Here is a 19,482-nt window from a genome sequence, read left to right on the forward strand (position 1 = left end):
CTCCCAAGTGCTGGGATTAAAGGCGTGTACCACCACCACCTGGCTTATTTTAATTTTTTTAGTTTTTATACATGTAAATGTTTGCTGGGTATATCCCCTCCTGCCCCTTTTCACCCCTCCTCTGTTGTCATATCTAGAGAACTATGAGTGACAGTGACAAGTGAAGTTCTTGGAGTTACAAACCCATATCCAGATTTTAATGATTGCAAGTTTAGGGAACTGAAGGACTGTCTAACCACAGAGGAGATAGGTTACATTTTTTATGAGATCACTTAATAGCAAATAATGGTTTCTAAGTCGGGAGCTGAACTGAATACCCTGCATTGCCCTGAGGTCCAGTGGCCTTTACAAGAGCCTCCCCTTCTCTAGTCATTTCCCTGCTTAACATGAACTACCGTGTTCATATTTGTTACTTAGCCTTAGCCAGTGTTTCAGAGATGTCTAGCAGGAAGATGTATTAACTAGAACTTTCAAAGTCAAAGAATGCTGGAGCCAGCAGGATGGCTTGCTGCCAAGGCATATGACCTGAGTTTGGCCCCTTGGACCTGCACTTAGGAGAGGAGAACCAACTCCTACAAGTTCTCTGACCTCTGTGTGACAGTGCCTGCTTCATGTGCACACGTACCTACACAGTAATAACAGTAAATATATGTAATAGGGGGAATTTTTAAAGTCAAAGAATGCAATGTTTAAAATGTCAAAATAATTTTCCTAATTTGATAATTATAGCAGAGTATATATATTGCGTGAAAGAGTCCAATGTCAGAATATGTGTATGGTTGCAAATGTGCATAGAATAATATGTTTATATACATAGAGATGAAAAAGAAGAGGTTTGTAAAGCTATAAAGTTTGCTTACTCTGACTAGCATATTATCAATGAGTGTTTTACATGATCTATATCATTCAGTCACCAATTTTTGAAATTTTTATTATTTATACAGAAGTTCTATAATCTTTGTAAAATAAGTATGTTAAATATAATTTCCCGTTTCTTTGGTTTCAGTCATATATAATCTATTGCTGAACTAAATCACTAGTTTGAGCTAAACTTAAATACAGTAGGATCTTCAAGGCCTCCTTCGGTGCTCATGTTTTGCACATGTGCTGTGCTCTGTCATAGCCTTCCCTTCCCTCTTCTTAATCCCTACATGGTCTTTAGTACACTTAGATCTCAAATGCTGACAAGAGACCTTTCAGTTCTCTACAGGTAGGTAGAGTCTTCTGTAAATATACCCGGGTCTGTTTCCCTATTCTCTCCTGGAGACCCGGAACTCCCTGAGGGCAGAGTGTTAACCTGGATTAAGTGTCTTGGTTATTATGTTGAAGCTGGAAACTGGAGAGGTTTAAACAAATAGGGATTCTCTCACAAAAGAAACCAAAGGGGTCAGGCAGCGGTGGTGGCGCACATCTTTAATCCCAGCACTCAGGAGGCAGAGGCAAGCAGATCTCTGTGAGTTCGAGGCCAGCTTGATCTACAGAGTGAGTTCCAGGACAGCCAAAGCTACACAGAGAACCCTGTCCCTGTCTCGAAAATTTAAAAAAAAAAAAAAAAACAAAACAAAACAAAAAAAAAAACGCCCACAGTGATACCCCTGAGACAAATTCGTTACTATTGTTTACAGTATATTAACTTTCATATTCAGACATATTAAATGGATGCAACATGTTTAGCTAAATTTTTTAAATTATTTTTATAGATTTTGGGGTTAGGCTAAAAATCTGCGTTTTAGGTGTGATATAATAGGCAAGAGAGTCGTAAGCTTTAGACCAGTCTGGACTACATAACAAGACTCTGTCTCAAATATAGGGGATGGTTTTTCCTTAAAGGCAGAAATAAGGTAGATCAGTTCAAGGCACTTCTTTCCCTGTTGAGAGGAAGAAATGAGGCTGTACCTGAAACTACCCTGCCAGATCTCCCTTGGTCCCAAGGGCCATATGTAACATCCAACACATACTGAGTGAGCATGGACTATTCATCCAAACCAAGCCGGAAGTTGGGCCTCTAGTGGTTGGGAATGAGTAGTTGCCTGGATGTGGGGAAGCAGGAGTCTGGGGGCCAGGTTTCTTCGAAGCCTAAGCTCTCCCACCCCTACTTTGCAGCTTCCTCTTGCCCTTATGAAGTATGTCCAGTCCTCCTTTTCGGGACTCTGGATCTAGTCACTTTCAGCCATGACCAGTGCGGTCGTTACCAGGACAGAGGAGGGACAGGTGCCTCTTGCTGTGTGTCGTAAATGTCTAGTCTCTTTACATGCAGAATGTAGTTTCTGCTTTGTTTTTGTGATTCTCATTTTTGACTAACAATAAGTAAAGCATATTTCAAATTTCTCTTTGAATTTTGATAAACTGTATATATTGTCTGTGGGGTTTGGGGAGCACTGGGAGCTGAGCCCATGACTTCCCACAATCAATGCAATCACTCTCCCACTGAGCTGCATCCTGGGCCTCTTGCTTATTAATTTTTTTTTGTTGTTGTTCTTTTTTTGAAGATCAGGTTTCACTAAGTTGACTGTGCTGATTTTAAACACACTTTGTTGCCAAGCAGGGATCTGTGAGTTCAAGGACAGCTTCGTCTATATAGTGAGTTCCAGGCCCACCAGGGCTACATAGTGAGACCTTTTGGGGTCGGGGAGCAAGGCGGATCCTTCTACCCAGCTTCCCAAGTAACTGGGATTACCAGCATGTCCTACCCTGCCTGCCTCCATGTTGCTTTACATATGATGTTAATATGCATTGAATATAAACCAAGAGTATATGTACCAAAACATAACCGTAGTTGTATGGATGGTGAGTTATTTGGGGGAAGGTTTTTATTGTTGGTTTTTGTGTGTTCATGTGTATTTCCATGATTTTTAATGTCCTCCTGTACTTGTAAACAATATTACAGCAATCCTAATGATTTCAATTATATTAAAAATTCTTTCTGTTTTTATTTTTCAGATTAACAAAATACATTGTGTTACTGTGTTTAACCAAATGTTTGAAGGCTGTCGGACTTTTTGAGTCATATGATCTCCTAAAAGCTGTTCACATTGTGCAGTTTATTTTTATATTAAAACTGGGGTGAGTATAGAGAGAGCCTTAATGTTTCTTATTTCTCTGTATCTTTAAGAAATCTTAACCTACCTATCCTGTGAAGTTTATTCCTTCTGACAACTATTTGATAATTTTTTTCTTTAAATAGAAGCTTACATAAGGGTAGAAGTCCAGAGACCAATCAGAAAAGGGTTATTTTAGCTAAGTGTAGCAGTCTGTAATCCTAGCACTAGGGAAGTTGAGTCAAGAGGATCATGAATTGGAGGCCAGCCCCAGTTTACACAGTGAGACTGTCTCAAAAATAAATTAAAAGGAGATGATTAAATTCTTACGACTTGCCAAATGCAGGGTTTTAGTTAGTTTGTGCTAAGATTTTTGCAAAGCTCTTTTAATATCTATCTTAATAGATGCTTTGGTTCATATCTATCTTAGCAACCAGTCTTTTGTATTCTCTTGTATCATTTAATCTCATGGGGGTAATGGAAGGCTCCCCTTAGACTCATGAGAACAAGTGTAAAACTATGTCTTTTTTTATAAAAAAAATAATTTTGACAGTTTGTTCCGCGGTTACGAGCAGTTGCTGCTCTTGCAGAGAACCTGAAGTGAGTTCCCAGCGTCTACTCACATGGCTCACAATGCCTATGATGTCAACACCAGATCTGACACTCTGGCCCTGTGGGCACCAGTAAACACATATACGGACAAACACATCCACATACCTGAAAATAAAGTTCATCTTTAATAGTTTTGGCTTTGTACTTCCCTGGGGATTTATAGACTGTCCCTGATGTAGCTCAGTCTCAAGGCGGTCATAAAAATGTTACCTGGGGTTTGTCTTAGCACAGACATTCCATGTTTGCAAGTTAAATCATGCTGTGCTGTCTTCCCTACACAACCCATCAAAGGACAGGGTCCTTGTGTATAGTTTGTATATAGTGTTCTCCCTAAATACTGATTTTTGGATCTTGAGATTAATAGTAATCCCCCTTTGTGTTAATAAAAGTTTATCAAAAACACTTGAGGGTGTAATTTGGTGAGCTAAGAAAGAAATTCTTGACTGGAAGAATTGACCATTTTTATATAACATAGTAAGAAGGTAGCTGCATGTTACTGTTCAAGATTTATCACTACTAAATATAAAAGAAAATGAGTTGCTCTCTGTGCTTTGTTAAGGTATTGAAAGTATTAAGAGCTAAGCATAGTGGCTCATGCCAGTAATTCCACCACTTAGAAGACCCAGGCTAGAGAATCACAAGTTCAGGATCTGCCTGGACTGCATCATGAGATACTTCCTCTACAGTACAATACTGAGTCTTGACACTCTATTACTTCTGTGTTCTGAAGACAGTTACCAGAGGAGCTCCTGGGTTTGCCATAGAAGCCTCATCACTGTAAAGGCAGTAGCTACTACACTTTTGTGACAGAGGCAGGGACTCTGTGTACCCCTGGCTGACCTTGAACTCAGAGATCCGCCTGTCTCTGCCTCCCAAGTGCTAGGATTAAAGGTGTGTACACCCAGCCTAGAACAAGGTTTCTTTAAATGCAATAGTCATGAAAAATTTGGCAACAAAAACTTAATTCAAAATCGAATGCATAATGAATCTGAGGTGTCTCTGTAGCACGAATTAGCTGTAGCTGCTGTCTGGTTTCTGCACACAGCATGGATGCTTTGCGCTGTGCATGTCATCTTGCCGTACAGTTCCAAAGAATACTTCTGGCTCATCTTGACTAACACTCAAGACTCTTAGGTTTTGAATTAGTATTTTTACATTATATATAAAATTTTCTAGTCTTAGAGAAACATAATGGTTTAATTACAGAAAACAAAGATTCAGTATTTTCTAGTGTCATTCTTCAGCATGTTCATATCACATTACTATATCTAAGGATTGTAAATACATCCATCTCATTAGCATGCAAATTTGCTTTCACCTCTAATAGTAAAACTGTATACACCAAAAAATTTAAGATATTTTAAAGCCGGCCTTTAATCCCAGCACTGGGGAGGCAGAGGCAGGCTGATCTCTGTGAGTTTGAGGCCAGCCTGGTCTACAAGAGCTAGTTCCAGAACAGGCTCCAAAGCTACAGAGAAACCCTGTCTCAAAAAACAAACAAAAAAAGATATTTTAAAGATAAAATTTTGCTATGATTTGTTAGCAGTAAATGTTTGATTTGTGTATATATTTTACATACCTGTATATCATAATAGCATAAAAATAGATAGGAAGGGGCCATAGGAAGAAAGAACGTAAAAAGCTCTGCTCTGGAGGATAGCATGTTTCCACTTCCAGTGTATTTGTTAAACTACACCTAATACTTAATGTAATGTTAATGTATTATTTTTTCAATGTTTACAGGACTGCATTTTTTATGGTTTTGTTTCAAAAACCGTTTTCTTCTGGGAAAACTATTACAAAGCATCAGGTGAGATGTCGACAGAACACTTGGTCCTTCAGCTTCCCTTTCTAGTCCAGAATAAAGCGCCATTTTTACAGTTTGCTTTTGTTGTTGCTTATTTGTTTTGAGACAGGATCTCCTATAGCCCGACCTTGCACTCCTGATCACCTTGCCTCTGCTTCCCCTAGTGCTGCTACTGCAGGCTTACACCACCATTCCCAGTTTATATGGAGCTGATCCAGGGATTCATGTGTGCTGGGCAAGCAGTCTACCATCTAGCTACATCCCCAGTCCGAGAATTAACTCTCTCCTGACTTGCCTTTTCAAAATTGAGGCTCCAACGGTGAACCTATAAAATCTTAATGTAATGTAGAAAAGGGTAACAAATTTTAAAGGGGTGTCTTTAACACAGTCTCCTTATTCAGAAAGGTACACAGATCAGACATGGAGTCATGCTCCAGAGGCTGGACTGTCACTGGGGAATTGATTGTGTGCAGGGGGTAGAAGTTTGGCCCCTAAAATCAGCTATATTCATGTCTTGTACTACTTACATGATTTCTTTTTTTCTTAATTTTGCTTACTTATAAAGTAAAGATACAATATTGTTCTAAGTATTTGTGAGGAGTAAATTATTTTATCCATAGGTTTATTTTTTAATTACACCTCACATGTGAGTATGCAGTACATATGCAGTGTATCACCCTGGTCGTCATCGTAATTCCCCTCAGATGGCTTCATAACAGAAAAGTTCCTCATTCAGCTTAGCCTCTCACAAAGGGACTCCCTGAGTATCTCTTTGATGTCACAATTATGGTCCTCTACCGTATTATCAGCATGGCAAATTGAAGTTCTTTAAGATTTATTTATGTATGCAGCATTTCTGCTTGCATGTGTCCCTGCAGGCCAGAAGAGGGCACCAGATCTTATTACAGATGGTTGTGAGCCATCATGTGGTTTTTGGGAATTGAACTCAGAACTCTGGAAGAACAACAGTATGTGCTCTTAACCTCTGAGCCTTTGCCCCCGGTTAGCAAGACATTTTAAAAGTACAATTAGTCTTTTTAACTTCATCTAAGTTTCTTTCTCCATTTTCAGATAGCTGTAGCATAAAAATTCCTCATGGAAAGCCAAACATGTACTCGTGATACCCATGACATCAGAAACAGGAAGATAAATGAGTTCAAGGCCAGCCTGAACTGTGTAGTGAGACCTTATCTCCAAAAGAATCCTCATAGAGATTTTTTAAAAGAAAAAAAAAAAAAAACTCAACCATTATTCCTAGAAAACTAGTGGGAAAAAAATAGAAAATTGTGCTGTGTAGGAAAAAAGATTTAAGACCTAAAAGGTGGGTGTAGTGGTGCACCTCTTTAACTAATCCCAGCACTCATGAAATGGAGACTGATGGACCTCTGTGAGGCCAGTCCAAGCTACATAGTAAGACTCTCAAAAAAAAGAAGAAAAATCCTAGCAACAGATGAGAATATAGACAGTGGAAGTAAATCTAGCTCCTAAGAGGATTTTTGGCATTTTCTTTTTAATGTTGATATACGGGGTCTCACTGTTGTTAGCCTGAGCAACCTGGAATTATGTAGACCAGGTTGGCCTGAAATTGAAGGTCTGCCTGCCCTATCTCCTGAGTTCAGAAATCAAAGACATGCCCTACCATGTGCTGCCTTCCTGTAGGTGTTGTTTAAGCTTGGAATATTTACTAGCAAATGGATATGACTGAGGTCTTTAATTTTTTTTCTATTTATAGTGGATCAAAATATTTAAACATGCAGTTGCTGGATGTATCATATCACTTTTGTGGTTTTTTGGCCTTACTCTTTGTGGACCACTAAGGTAAATAAAAACATGTATTTTCGCTATTTGTTTACATTTATTCATTTGAATCTTAATTTTGTTCTGTATCTCTTAGTATTTGCATGTGCATATATGTAGAGGTCAGAGGACTGGCAGTCACTCCTTCTACCAAGTGGGTCTTGGGGATCATGAAGATTATTATTGCCTGGTATTTTGCAGCCACATTCTTTCTAAGACAGTTAATACCAAAATATTTTCCAAAGGAATTGTCCATGTTTCTTTTTTCTCATGTTTTGTGAGACCAAAGGGATTTTCTTTTCTTGCTCTGACTGAATTCGTACTTCCTGAGAAAGGTCAGATCCATTCCTGAGCAGTGTCTCTTTTTGTAGGACTTTGCTGCTGTTTGAACACAGTGACATTGTTGTTCTCTCACTGCTCAGCGTGGTGTTCACCAGCTCTGGAGGAGGACCAGCAAAGGTAGGTTCGCCATCATTGTCACGTAGAAAGTACAGGTGTTAAACACATTGTTCATAGCAAAGACAAACCATATCTTTTACCGTTTATAATAATGAAGAGACTTAATACTAGCTAAACATTTTTCTGTTTTCATTTTGATATGATTATAGTTTTGTGGGAAGTTGTGAAAATGGTGCAGAGATGTGCTTTCTAGTCAATTTTTCCCAAAGGCGACTTAGAGGTTGGTAATAGTATAATCCATGCTTTAATCCTTTATTCAGGTTTTAGCAGTGTTACACGTGTATTTGTAGATTGTGTAGACACCTCTACAACCACAGTAGAGAACTGACGTATCACCTGTGAAGCTCTCCTTCACGTGCTACCTGGAGGAAAAGCTTGTGAGCTTGCTGTGTTTAGTCTGCTGAACAGTTACCCAGAGCCTCACCAACTTGTCATCCCTGTTGGACAGAAATCATTAAGTATTACTGTCTTTTGGAAAATGAGCTGTCAGTCTACCGTCCAAATGTTAGAGCTGGCACTACACTATCTCCATTTTACCAGATTAAAATATTCAACCAAAAAAAAAAAAAAAATAGAAAGAAGCCGGGCGGTGGTGGCGCACGCCTTTAATCCCAGCACTCGGGAGGCAGAGGCAGGCGGATCTCTGTGAGTTCGAGAACAGCCTGGTCTACAAGAGCTAGTTCCAGGACAGGCTCCAAAGCCACAGAGAAACCCTGTCTCGAAAAAACCAAAAAAAAAAAAAAATATTCCTACTCATGGTGCCTAGTCCTGGAAACTGGCATCTGATTCCATAGCAGTTGCATCTCCTCCCCTACAACACACAATAAATAAATCTAATTATTAACAGATAAGAGAGGCTATCCTGTACTACATAGTGAGACTCTACCTTTAAAAACAAAAAGAAGGGGCAGCAGAGAACAGGGGAAGGAAAAATGAAAGGAAATGAGAGTCACGAGAAAGGAACATTTTAATTGTGTAGATTTTTATGTATGCTGCCTTTGGCCGTAATTCTCACCGCACTAAGAATTTATTGAATAGATGTTTTTCTTTCTTTCTTTCTTTCTTTCTTTCTTTCTTTCTTTCTTTCTTTCTTTCTTTCTTTTTTTTGGGGGGGGGGGTTGTTTTGTTTTGTTTTGTAAGATAGGGTTTTCCTGTGTAACAGTCCTAGCTGTCCTGGAACTAGCTCTTGTAGACCAGGCTGGCCTCAAACTCACTGGGATTCACCTGCCTCTGCCTCATAAGTGCTGGGATTAAACGTGTACACCACCACCGCCAGGCCGAATGTCAGAGACTTTTTCTGTTTTGTTTTGTTTTTTTGGAGACAGGGTTTCTCTATAGCTTTGGAGCCTGTTCTGCAACTAGTTCTTGTATACCAGAGCTAGCCTCAGAGATCTACCTGCCTCTGCCTCCTGAGTGCTGGGATTAAAAGCATGTGCCACTACCACCCGGAATGTCTTGTTTTCATTTGGAATTTTTATTTACTGGAAGTCTTATAGTTCCATTGCTAAGTGTACATGATATTCTTATGTAAATGTGAAATAATACATGTAAGTATAAATATTGTATAAAATACTTGTGAGTTTACAGATAACAAATGTAGTAAGAATATGAAGTTTTTATATCTAATTTTCTGAAATGCTTATATAAACTAGGCTTATACATTTTCTCTATAACTTTCTTTTATCCAAATTCTTTCCCTGCAATGACAACACAGACTTTAAAAGTTGATCAGGAAGCTGGGTGGTGGTGGCACATGCCTTTAGTCCCAGCACTCAGGAGGCATAGTCAAGCAGGTCTCTGAGTTGGAGAACAACCAGGGCTACACAGCGGAAACCCTGTCTCCTAAACAAGGTTTATCAGGGCACTGGGTATATGGCTGTGAGAGCAAGGACCTGAATCCAGGTCCCCAGCACCCATGTAAAAACCAGGCCCCAGGCCTTGATCTTTATGCCTGTAACCCCATTGTTGTGTGGTAGAGACAGGTAGGTACTGGGGTAGGCAAGCTAGCCAACCTAGTCAGAGCAGCCAATTTCAATTTCAGATTCATTGAGAAACCCTATCTCAAAAAGTACGGTAGAGAGATAAGAGGATTGGAGTGTGGATTTCCAGCAACCCCTCTGGGTGGCTTACAACTGCTTGTAACTCCAACTCCTAGGGATCTGGCACTCTCTTTTGTTCTCTGAGGACACCTACGTTCATGTGCACAATTCCCACACACATACACATAGTTTAAAAAAAAAAACTTTAAAAAGTAGAGAGCGGGGCTGGAGAGATGGCTCAGAGGTTAAGAGCATTGCCTGCTCTTCCAAAGGTCCTGAGTTCAATTCCCAGCAACCACATGGTGGCTCACAACCATCTGTAATGGGGTCTGGTGCCCTCTTCTGGCCTGCAGGCATACACACAGACAGAATACTGTATACATAATAAATAAATATTTAAAAAAAAAAAAGTAGAGAGCGATAGAAATGACCAACTGTCTTCGTCTGTCTTCCTTATGCTTGCGTACAGCCAGCACACACATCCACCATACGCGTCTTTAACATTCTCTCAGGAATGACTTGATATTCTCAGCATGGTTCCATGGACCTTTTCCCTAGGGGAGCACTAGCTCTGTTTCTTAAATGTTGCAGAATGCGAAGCAGCTCTACTGACTATTGTTCCTTAGATACTGAGGGCTTTTCAACCAAAAATTAGGAAACTTAGTCTGTAAACCTTAATGGTTTGTTCATATTAATATGCCAGGTCACATTAGAAGGAGATATGGTGTTAACATTAAAATGCTCTGCAGAGCTTATTTCTGTAGCTTTTATTATTTGTTACCCTGTAAACTACGTAAAGAGGATAACGTCAAGTATTAACTTTCACTAAATGTTCCTTTTTTGTTTTGTTTTGTTTTTCAAAACAGGGTTGCTTTGGAGCTTGCCCTGGAGCTCATTTTTAGGTCAGGCTGGCCTTGAACTCACAGAGATCCACCTGTCTCTGCCTCCTCAGTGCTGGGATTAAAGACATGTGCCACCACTGCCCAGTGTACATTTTTAACTCTTCTGAAGCCATGCTTGGTGGAGGATTGTGAGTACAAGGCCAGCCTGGGCTGTGTAGCAAGAGCCTGTCTCAAAAAGTGAAAGGGACAGAAACCTTTTCCTCTAGCATTAGTGTGGTTATCATGCTAATAATTAACCTTTTAATAAAAAAACAAAAATAGAACTTTCTATTTCTTCTCTTTCAGACAAGAGGGGCTGCGTTTTTCATTATTGCTGTAATATGTTTATTGCTTTTCGACAATGATGACCTCATGGCTAAGATGGCTGAACACCGTATCCTTTTGCACTAGATTAAAGTCTGGAGAAAATTAGAAGCCAGCAGCATGGGAAAAAGAAGGAAATTAAACTCATGGATCACAAGTGGCTTTCCGAGATTCATGTTGACATTAATCACTGTTCAAGTAAATAGTAAAGTTTTTCCAAGTTGAATATTTTAGAATATCCTCGGTATTTTTCTACAGTGCTCATATTTTAGAATGTCCTCCTGCTAGAAAACAGCAAAACATTTAAAGTCCTTTGCCCTGGTTTTCACGGCCTTGCCCCGAATTGCCCTTGCCTGCTCAGTCCATACTCTTGAACCCGTCTTTCAAGTCAGATATGTCTGGTCTCTACTCTCAACTCTATAGCCTGCCTTATTTTTTTCCTGCCATACGCCTTTGTCTATTCTGCAGTACACCAAAGTACCAGTTTTCCTCTGAGTGCTGACACTTAGTACCCGGGGTTTATTAGTAAACTAATAGCAGTTTATTCTGTCACATGAGATGGGGGCAGAAAAGGCTCCAGATTGTATCTCCTACATCCACTCCCGACACATCCTCCTGTCTGCTGCTCACTTTGCTGGGCCTTGTGTGCTCAGCGATGTAGAGAAGATAAGTTGAAGACCGATTTTACAGACTGACCTGAAGATGTATCATTAAGGTCTGCTTCCATCACAGAGTGGACCAAAAAGATGCCTTGGCTATTTGTGCATCGTTTGGAGGCTAAGAACCAAAATGGAGTCACTATCTCAGCACAGTCGTGGTCATATGGCAGTCCACACACCCAGAAGCCAAGCATTGTAGCCCATCCTTATAAGCCCATCTCTTGGGAGGCGGGACAGGAGTTCAGGGGTGTGCAATTTGTAAATTTGTACATTTTTTTTTTTTTTTTTTTAGAATTAAACTGAATTGTTTTCAAAAGTACCGTGTTACTAAGGGTAGTTGAAATAGCATACCCAGGCTGGTTTGTCTTCAAAATAAAGTAATTAAACTTTGAACAGAACTTCGGCTTTGGGAGCTGAGATTGAAACGTGTTTTCCTTTACTGCAGTTTCCTTAGCTGAAGGACATCATGACAGCGCTCTAACTCACATGCTTTATACAGCTATTGCCTTCTTAGGGGTGGCGGATCACAAGGTGTGTGTGCTCTTCTCCATGGTGTAGCTGTCACTGGGGGAGTGGGGACATGGGAGGCAGGGCCTCGGGTAGCCCAGCTCTCCAAGAACTTGGTAGGTAGCCAAGGACGACCTTGAACTCTTGATCCTCCTACCTCTACCTCTAGGCCTATGCCACCCATTAAGTATAATTTTTAAGTTTTGTTTAAACCTGATCTATGTCTTTACTCTTCACACTAAAGCAGCTGAGGTAAGAGGATCTCCAGTTTAAGACCAGCCCAAGCTACATTATCAATACTGTCAAAAAATATATATTTAAACTAATTTATCTCAGGACTGGAGAGGTGATCTCAAACGTTTGTAAAGAAATGTATAAGTCTTTACATATTTTGAATATGATAATATATATTTTAATGAGACATTTCTCGTTTCACTTATAGGGTGGTGTGCTCTTGCTGGTGCTGGCTTTATGTTGTAAAGTTGGTTTTCATACGGCTTCTAGAAAGCTCTCTATAGATGTTGGTGGAGCTAAACGCCTTCAAGCCTTATCCCAGCTTGTTTCTGTGTTTCTCCTTTGCCCGTGGGTGATTGTTCTTTCTGTGACAACTGAGGTAATTGTTTAACAAATAGAGTTACCATTAGAAATTTCAGTTCAGTGTTTTTTAATTTGAGGTTGAGAGTAGTTTAAATTATCCTTGTTTTTTTCCTTCAATTTTTCCCCCTTTTTTGAGTTAATTTTAATTGTTTATAAAAATGTAAGTCAATACTATTACATTTACATATACTTCACATTCATTCCTATGGCCCAAAGGAATTGATGAAGAAAACCCATCTAGGGCTGGAGAGATGGCTCAGAGGTTAAGAGCACTGGCTGCTCTTCCGGAGGTCCTGAGTTCAATTCCCAGCAACCACATGGTGGCTCACAACCATCTATAATGGAGTCTGGTGCCCTCTTCTGGCCTGCAGGCATACACACAGACAGAATGTTGTATACATAATAAATAAATAAATATTTTTTAAAAAAAAGAAAAAGAAAAAAAAAAGAAAACCCAGCTAGTAGTCTTGAACTCAAAGATTTTGGCTCCTTAGTATTATAAAATTAAACAAGCGTGGGGTTTTGTTAGTGCTCTGGAGAATACTAGGGAAATGTCCTGATACTTTGTGGCTCTTCCATGTTGGCATTGTGAATCGTATTGAGTCATGAGTATTTGTTTCTGTATAAATGATCGACAAACATTGTGAAATCTGCTCTCCCCCGTAGAATACTGACAGTGTTTTGTGTTGTCTGTTTCCATTTCTAGAGTAAGGTTGAGTCTTGGTTTTCTCTCATCATGCCTTTCACCACAGTTATCTTTTTTGTCGTGATCCTGGACTTCTATATGGATTCCATTTGTTCAGTCAAAATGGAAGTATCCAAGTGTGCCCGCTATGGATCCTTGCCCGTTTTTATTAGTGCGCTCCTTTTTGGAAATTTCTGGACACATCCAATAACAGACCAACTCCGGGCTGTGAACAGAGCAGCACGCCAGGAGGGCACGGAACACGTCTTGTCTGGAGGAGTGGTAGTGAGTGCCGTGTTCTTCATTTTGTGTAAGCATTCGCCCTTGCTTTTTTTTGCATTAATCTGCTGTGTGGTTTCTGCTGTTTAAGCCTTCGGTGTAGAAGTTGTTCAGTACTTGCATTTTAGTCCTTGCTGACAATGACCATGTTGGTAACTTAAATGCCCAAAACTAGTCTAATAGTCTCTTTTTCTCTTTGTAGCGGCCAACATCCTATCGTCTCCCTCCAAACGAGGACAGAAAGGCACCCTCATTGGGTATTCTCCTGAAGGAACACCCCTCTATCATTTCATGGGTGATGCTTTTCAGCACAGCTCACAGTCGGTCCCTAGGTTTATTAAGGAATCACTAAAACAAATTCTCGAGGAGAGCGACTCTAGGCAGATCTTCTACTTTTTGTGTTTGAATCTGGTAAGAATTCTAAATATTAGTCATATTTTAAAGCACAATGTTTTTATTTTGGCATGATACGTAATTTTAGCACTTTAGTTTCTGACAAAGATGGGCTAAAATTTATATTTTTCTCTAATTAGTAGCAAGGCACCTATTCAGACGAGGCACACAATTTTTGCAGTACTGTGGAAATTCTGGTTTAGTGTGCTGTTTTAAACTACTGCTCCCGTAGCTTGTAAGAGGTGGAGTTGCCTCTTTAGTAGGATCTCAGTGCACACTGCTGATACTGACATTTTAAACCTTGCCCACAGATATACAGATTGAACAGTGCCTTCTAGTTTATAAAATGGTTATATCTGATAGCTTAGTTCTTTATGATCTTATGAAATACAGTTTCCAGGGTAAGTGTCAGGTAGAGTTTGAAACACATCTTCAGAGACAGTTTGGGTAATTAAAGGTTAAATTCTTATGATTAAAGTTAATAGTTCTTTATTGTAATTTATTCTCAACATGCTCCTCCTGTAATGTTTGAAACCTTTTTAGCTTTTTACATTTGTGGAGCTGTTCTATGGCGTATTAACCAATAGTCTAGGCCTGATCTCAGATGGATTCCACATGCTCTTTGATTGTTCAGCTTTGGTCATGGGACTCTTTGCTGCCCTGATGAGTCGATGGAAAGCAACCCGGATTTTCTCCTATGGGTAGGTATGCTATCAAGGCACTCGGTTTCTTTAAAACAGTTCAGATTCCATCTTCAGAAACAAAATACATTACATCCCATGTAGATAATGCCAAATCTTCACTTTTATTTCATTCCAAGTTAATGGGGAATAAGAGCTACACATTGACTAATACTGAATGGCAGTCAGCTCAGCATTATTCTTCCTAACACATCTGATTAGAAGCAAAGAGAAAAAATACCACCTAAATCATTTGTGGTTTTGTGCATCATGTTTCTTTGAGGGCATGAAATATTCATAACCATTCACATCTTTTTGTTAAAAAGTATTTAAAATTTGAAGTGGCTATGTGAAAATATCCTCCCATTATGACAATAATTGGACAAATGTCAAATCTCCTTTGCATGCAAGTTGTTTTAGTAAGACTTACTCTAGCTAGGCAGTGGTGGTACACGCTCTTAGAAAGAGAAGCCATGTCTCATAAAACCAAAAAGAAAAAAAGAAAGAAACCTATTTAAATAAACATACCCCTTAGTGATTGTTTATATTTTGGAATTCTTGTATATGTATTTTGTTTTAGGTGTGTGTCTGTGTATGTTTGAGTGTGTTGTACGTGTTAGCTGCTTGTATGTGTGTACCGTATGCATACCTAATACCCACAGAGGCCAGAAGAGACAGTCAGATGACTTGGGACTGGAGTTACAGTTACAGCTGCTGTGTAGTTGCAGGGAATCAAACTTGGGTTCTCTGCAAAAGCACCAAGAAGTACTCATAACTTCTGAGCGATCTCTCCAGACCCAGTGTAAGGTGGATGAACCAAAACACAATAGTTTTGGTAGAGAGCAGAGTGTGTGCTGTGAGAGATACAGGACACATCAGAAGTTTAGAGAGAGATGATCTGTTGCTACAAAACCAGACAAGGCTTTCTGTAAGAAGGGCTATATATATACAAAATTCCAATAAATATGTATTTGGGATGACTTTTGAACATAAATAATATTTTTAAATTTTGATAATTTTATTTACCTAGTAGTGTGAAGACCTGGACTTGTTTCTTCACTTATTAAGTTTATAATGTTTATATTTTTAAAGTACTTGTTTTTCCTTTCTAAAAAGTACTCTTGTGTTTTTAGGTATGGCCGAATAGAAATTCTCTCTGGGTTTATTAATGGACTTTTCCTGATAGTCATAGCTTTTTTTGTGTTTATGGAATCAGTGGCTAGATTGATTGATCCTCCGGAACTAGACACAAACATGTTGACAGTAAGTATTGCTCTTTCCTCTTTGGGCTCCTGCTCGTCTCACACTCTTCCACCGAGGGTCGACTGACCTAGGGCAGTTCTGACTTCGTTTACGTCAACATGACTTCCATTCTGGTGCATTGTCTCCTCATGTACTGTTTCATTTCCTGTGGTTTGGGTAACAGTTTTACCATGGTGTATTAAAAGAAAAGTTTCTTAAATAAATCTAAAGTTTTAAGTCATTTTTAAGCAAGCTATGGTGATGTATACCTTTAATCTCAGCACTTCAGAGAGGACTCAAGCTGTTTTATCACATTGCATTGTTATCATGGTTCTGTTTTATCTCTGTTGTTATTAGTCTCTTACTGTGCCTGACTTATACTTTATCATAGGTGTGTATGTGTGGAACAAAACACAGCATATGTGGGTGGATTTGGTATCATCCTCAAGCATACATTGAGGTCTTAAAACATACGCCCCAGCCAGCAGTGTTGGCACATGCCTTTAATCCCGGGTCTCAGGAGGCAGAGGCTGACAAATCTGAGTTCGAGGCTAGCTAGTTCCAGGACAGGCTCCAAAGCTACAGAGAAACCATGTCAAAAAAGAAAAAAGGGGGGGGGGGGCATATGCCCCAACAAAAACAGACTAATAATGTGTTTACATTATTACTGCAGGCTTTTAGAAACCAATCATTTTCTCAGATACCTTGGACTAATAATGTTAACTTGTATTATGAAATGTACAGGTTTTGTTATGACTTAATAATATTTTTTCTTTCAAGATTGTATTTTTAGATACCTGAAGGCATTTGTACAATGTTAGAGATAAAATCAGAAAAGAATAAAAATTGTACATATTTTACCCAATAGATTACATAACTATTATAACAATTTTAGCTCCTCTGTACCCCAATCCTTATGCATGTTGTTTCTGTAGATGGCATTTCTCTTCTGTTGGGATGTTTTCTGTTAAGCCATTCTTCATCTCACAGTTTCTCAGGCTCTCTGACTTGGGGTTTCTGTTTAGTTAGGCATTCCTCCACAACTTAAAATGTGCTTTTAGACCTTGAGTTATGTATCACTAACTTTTTAATGCTGGCACTTGAGTCTTTTAATTATGTGTGTGTGTGTATTTTGCCTACATGTATGTCTGTATACCATGTAACAGGCTAAAGAGGTCGTGGGATCCCCTAGTACTGGAGTTGTAAATGGTTGTGAGCTACCATGTGGTTGCTGGGACTCAAACCTGGGTCCTCTGGAAGAGCAGCCAGTGCTCTTAACTGCTGAACCATCGCTCCAGCCCTCTCCCACCTGACCTATAAGTAGGAAAATGACAGTTGATTCTCAAATCACTGAAAGCAGTTTAGAGTTTTCGTTCACTTGTACAGTTGAACCAATGATGTGCCCATCTGTTTTGAGACAGGGTCTCACAATGTAGTCCTGGCTCACCTAGAACTCACAGAGATCCACCTGCCTCTGCTTCCTGAGTACTGGGATTAAAGGTGTGCACCACCATGTACTGCCAGAATTTGCCATTCTTGATCACATTAGAGTAAATTCAAATATGTATACCAGTTTTTTTCTGGTATTTGGAAGTTAAAATGATCCAAAATCATTTTAAATCATGGGGAACTTAGTGACATTTACTGTGAAGTTTTTAAGCTGTAAGTAGGAAAAGTATACAGCCATGTAATAGCTTCTAAATAGCAACTTTGTTTTCTAAGCTTCAAATTAAAGTTTTGCCTGTCTCCTTTCTGCTAGCCAGTCTCCATTGGAGGACTGATTGTAAACCTTATTGGGATCTGTGCCTTTAGCCATGCCCATAGCCATGGTCATGGGACTTCCCACGGACACTGCCACTCATCCGATCAAGGCCATTCTCACCATTCTCATGGACACGGTGATCACGGTCACAGTCACGGCTTCACGGGTGGAGGCATGAATGCTAACATGAGGGGTGAGTTCTTAGGAAGTTCTGTCTCCTGAGTTGATGTTCGTACTTGTTTTTATTAAATATTGGCTTGCTGGTGTTACCACTCTAGAGATGGTGAGACCTGGGAAAATGGAGCCAGTAATGAGGCGGACTAAAATCTCATGAAATAGCTGTCTTTATTTAGAACCTTAGACAATTCGTGCTCTGAGGGTTTGATGCAGGAGAATTGTCTGTATTCTGTCTATCATATTTTAAATAAATGCTGATTGGCCAGGCAATAAGTATAGGCAGGTCAACCAGACAGGAAATACAGGCGGGGTGATGAGAACAGGAGAATGCTGGGAAGGAGGAAGCCCATTTCTCCCCATTCCTGCCCAGATCACCGAAGAAGCAGAATGTGACCTGTGGCTAACATAAATAAGAATAATGAGTTAATATAAGCTACAAGAGTTAACAAGAAGCCTGAGCTAATGGGCCAATTATAACTTATGGAGATCTCTGTGTGATTTTCTTTGGGGGCTTGCTGGCTGTGGGAACTGGGCAGAAACCCCAACAAGCCGGCCTTCATGTTACAGAATGGCGCCCAACGTGGGGCTATGAAACAATCCCACACCAGTTTGGATTCAAAGGGTTATTTATTTGAGGGGAAAAAACTTACAGAGCACCGTCCTACACGACAGCCAGGAAGGAAGTCTAGTCACCAGAGCAAGAGAGCTGGAACAAGAGAGCGAGCAGAGGGCTGCCCCTGCTTTTTAAAGAGAGAGACCATGCCCCAGTGGGCTGGTATCTCAGCAGCTATTGGCTGTAGGAGTGGAAGGAGCTCCCGCAGCAGGGTTAAGAAAGGTCACGAGTAAAGTTCTCATGAGTTCAAGCTGTGTACAATCACAAGGGCAAGCCACACGTGACAAAAATATATTTTTTCATATAGAGAATAGTTTAAACATTTAATTGAACAACAGCAAGCATACTGAGTGATCTGAGTAAACTCACTTCATCTGCTACACCTGGGAGGAGCACAAAACATCTGCCAAAAACAACTCTGTGTTTTGAAGAAACTGGGGTCATAAGATGTTCATCTTTTGTTTTCTTGGAGTTTTCTCACAAGCACTCAGAATTCTCACATGACCCTGTTCATGAACTGTCTTCTGAAATTCGGGTACAATTATTACTCCGGATTTTGTTGTTTTGTTTTGGTTTTTGTTTGCTTGTTTTGTTTTTGGAGACAGGGTTTCTCTGAATAGCCTTGGCTGTCCTGGATCTCGCTCTGTAGACTAGGCTGGCTTGCCTCTCCTTCCCAAATGCTAGAATTAAAGGCATAAGCCACCACTGCCTGGTTTATTCAGGATTTTTTAAAGGAGAATGCTAAGAATATAGCTCAGTGAAGAGTACTTGCCTAGTGTGCCTAAGGCTCCCAACACTAAAGGAAGAGGGAAGCAGGGACTCTAAATGCAGCAGCATGGATCAGCCTGGGGGACACGATGTCCGTGAGGTAAGATCATCACAGAAAGATGGCTTTCTCAGAAGTCTGCTCTCACATGATGAGACTTAGGCT

General features: G+C 39.8%; 1 protein-coding gene across 1 annotated transcript in view; it reads left to right on the top strand.

The window, feature by feature from the left end:
• Slc30a5 (solute carrier family 30 member 5) overlaps window positions 1-19,482 on the top strand; it is a 28,388-nt gene that overhangs the window by 2,466 nt on the left and 6,440 nt on the right. Inside the window, exons 2-13 of the mRNA XM_038323163.1 lie at window positions 2,941-3,063; window positions 5,394-5,460; window positions 7,190-7,275; window positions 7,626-7,713; window positions 10,940-11,027; window positions 12,071-12,147; window positions 12,566-12,736; window positions 13,427-13,715; window positions 13,887-14,095; window positions 14,621-14,778; window positions 15,891-16,020; window positions 17,759-17,954. Coding sequence (XP_038179091.1) covers window positions 2,941-3,063; window positions 5,394-5,460; window positions 7,190-7,275; window positions 7,626-7,713; window positions 10,940-11,027; window positions 12,071-12,147; window positions 12,566-12,736; window positions 13,427-13,715; window positions 13,887-14,095; window positions 14,621-14,778; window positions 15,891-16,020; window positions 17,759-17,954 — 1,682 coding nt within the window. The remainder of the gene's footprint in view (window positions 1-2,940; window positions 3,064-5,393; window positions 5,461-7,189; window positions 7,276-7,625; window positions 7,714-10,939; window positions 11,028-12,070; window positions 12,148-12,565; window positions 12,737-13,426; window positions 13,716-13,886; window positions 14,096-14,620; window positions 14,779-15,890; window positions 16,021-17,758; window positions 17,955-19,482) is intronic.

This window comes from Arvicola amphibius, chromosome 3 (genome assembly GCF_903992535.2).
Source record: "Arvicola amphibius chromosome 3, mArvAmp1.2, whole genome shotgun sequence".
Classification (NCBI taxonomy): domain Eukaryota; kingdom Metazoa; phylum Chordata; class Mammalia; order Rodentia; family Cricetidae; genus Arvicola; species Arvicola amphibius.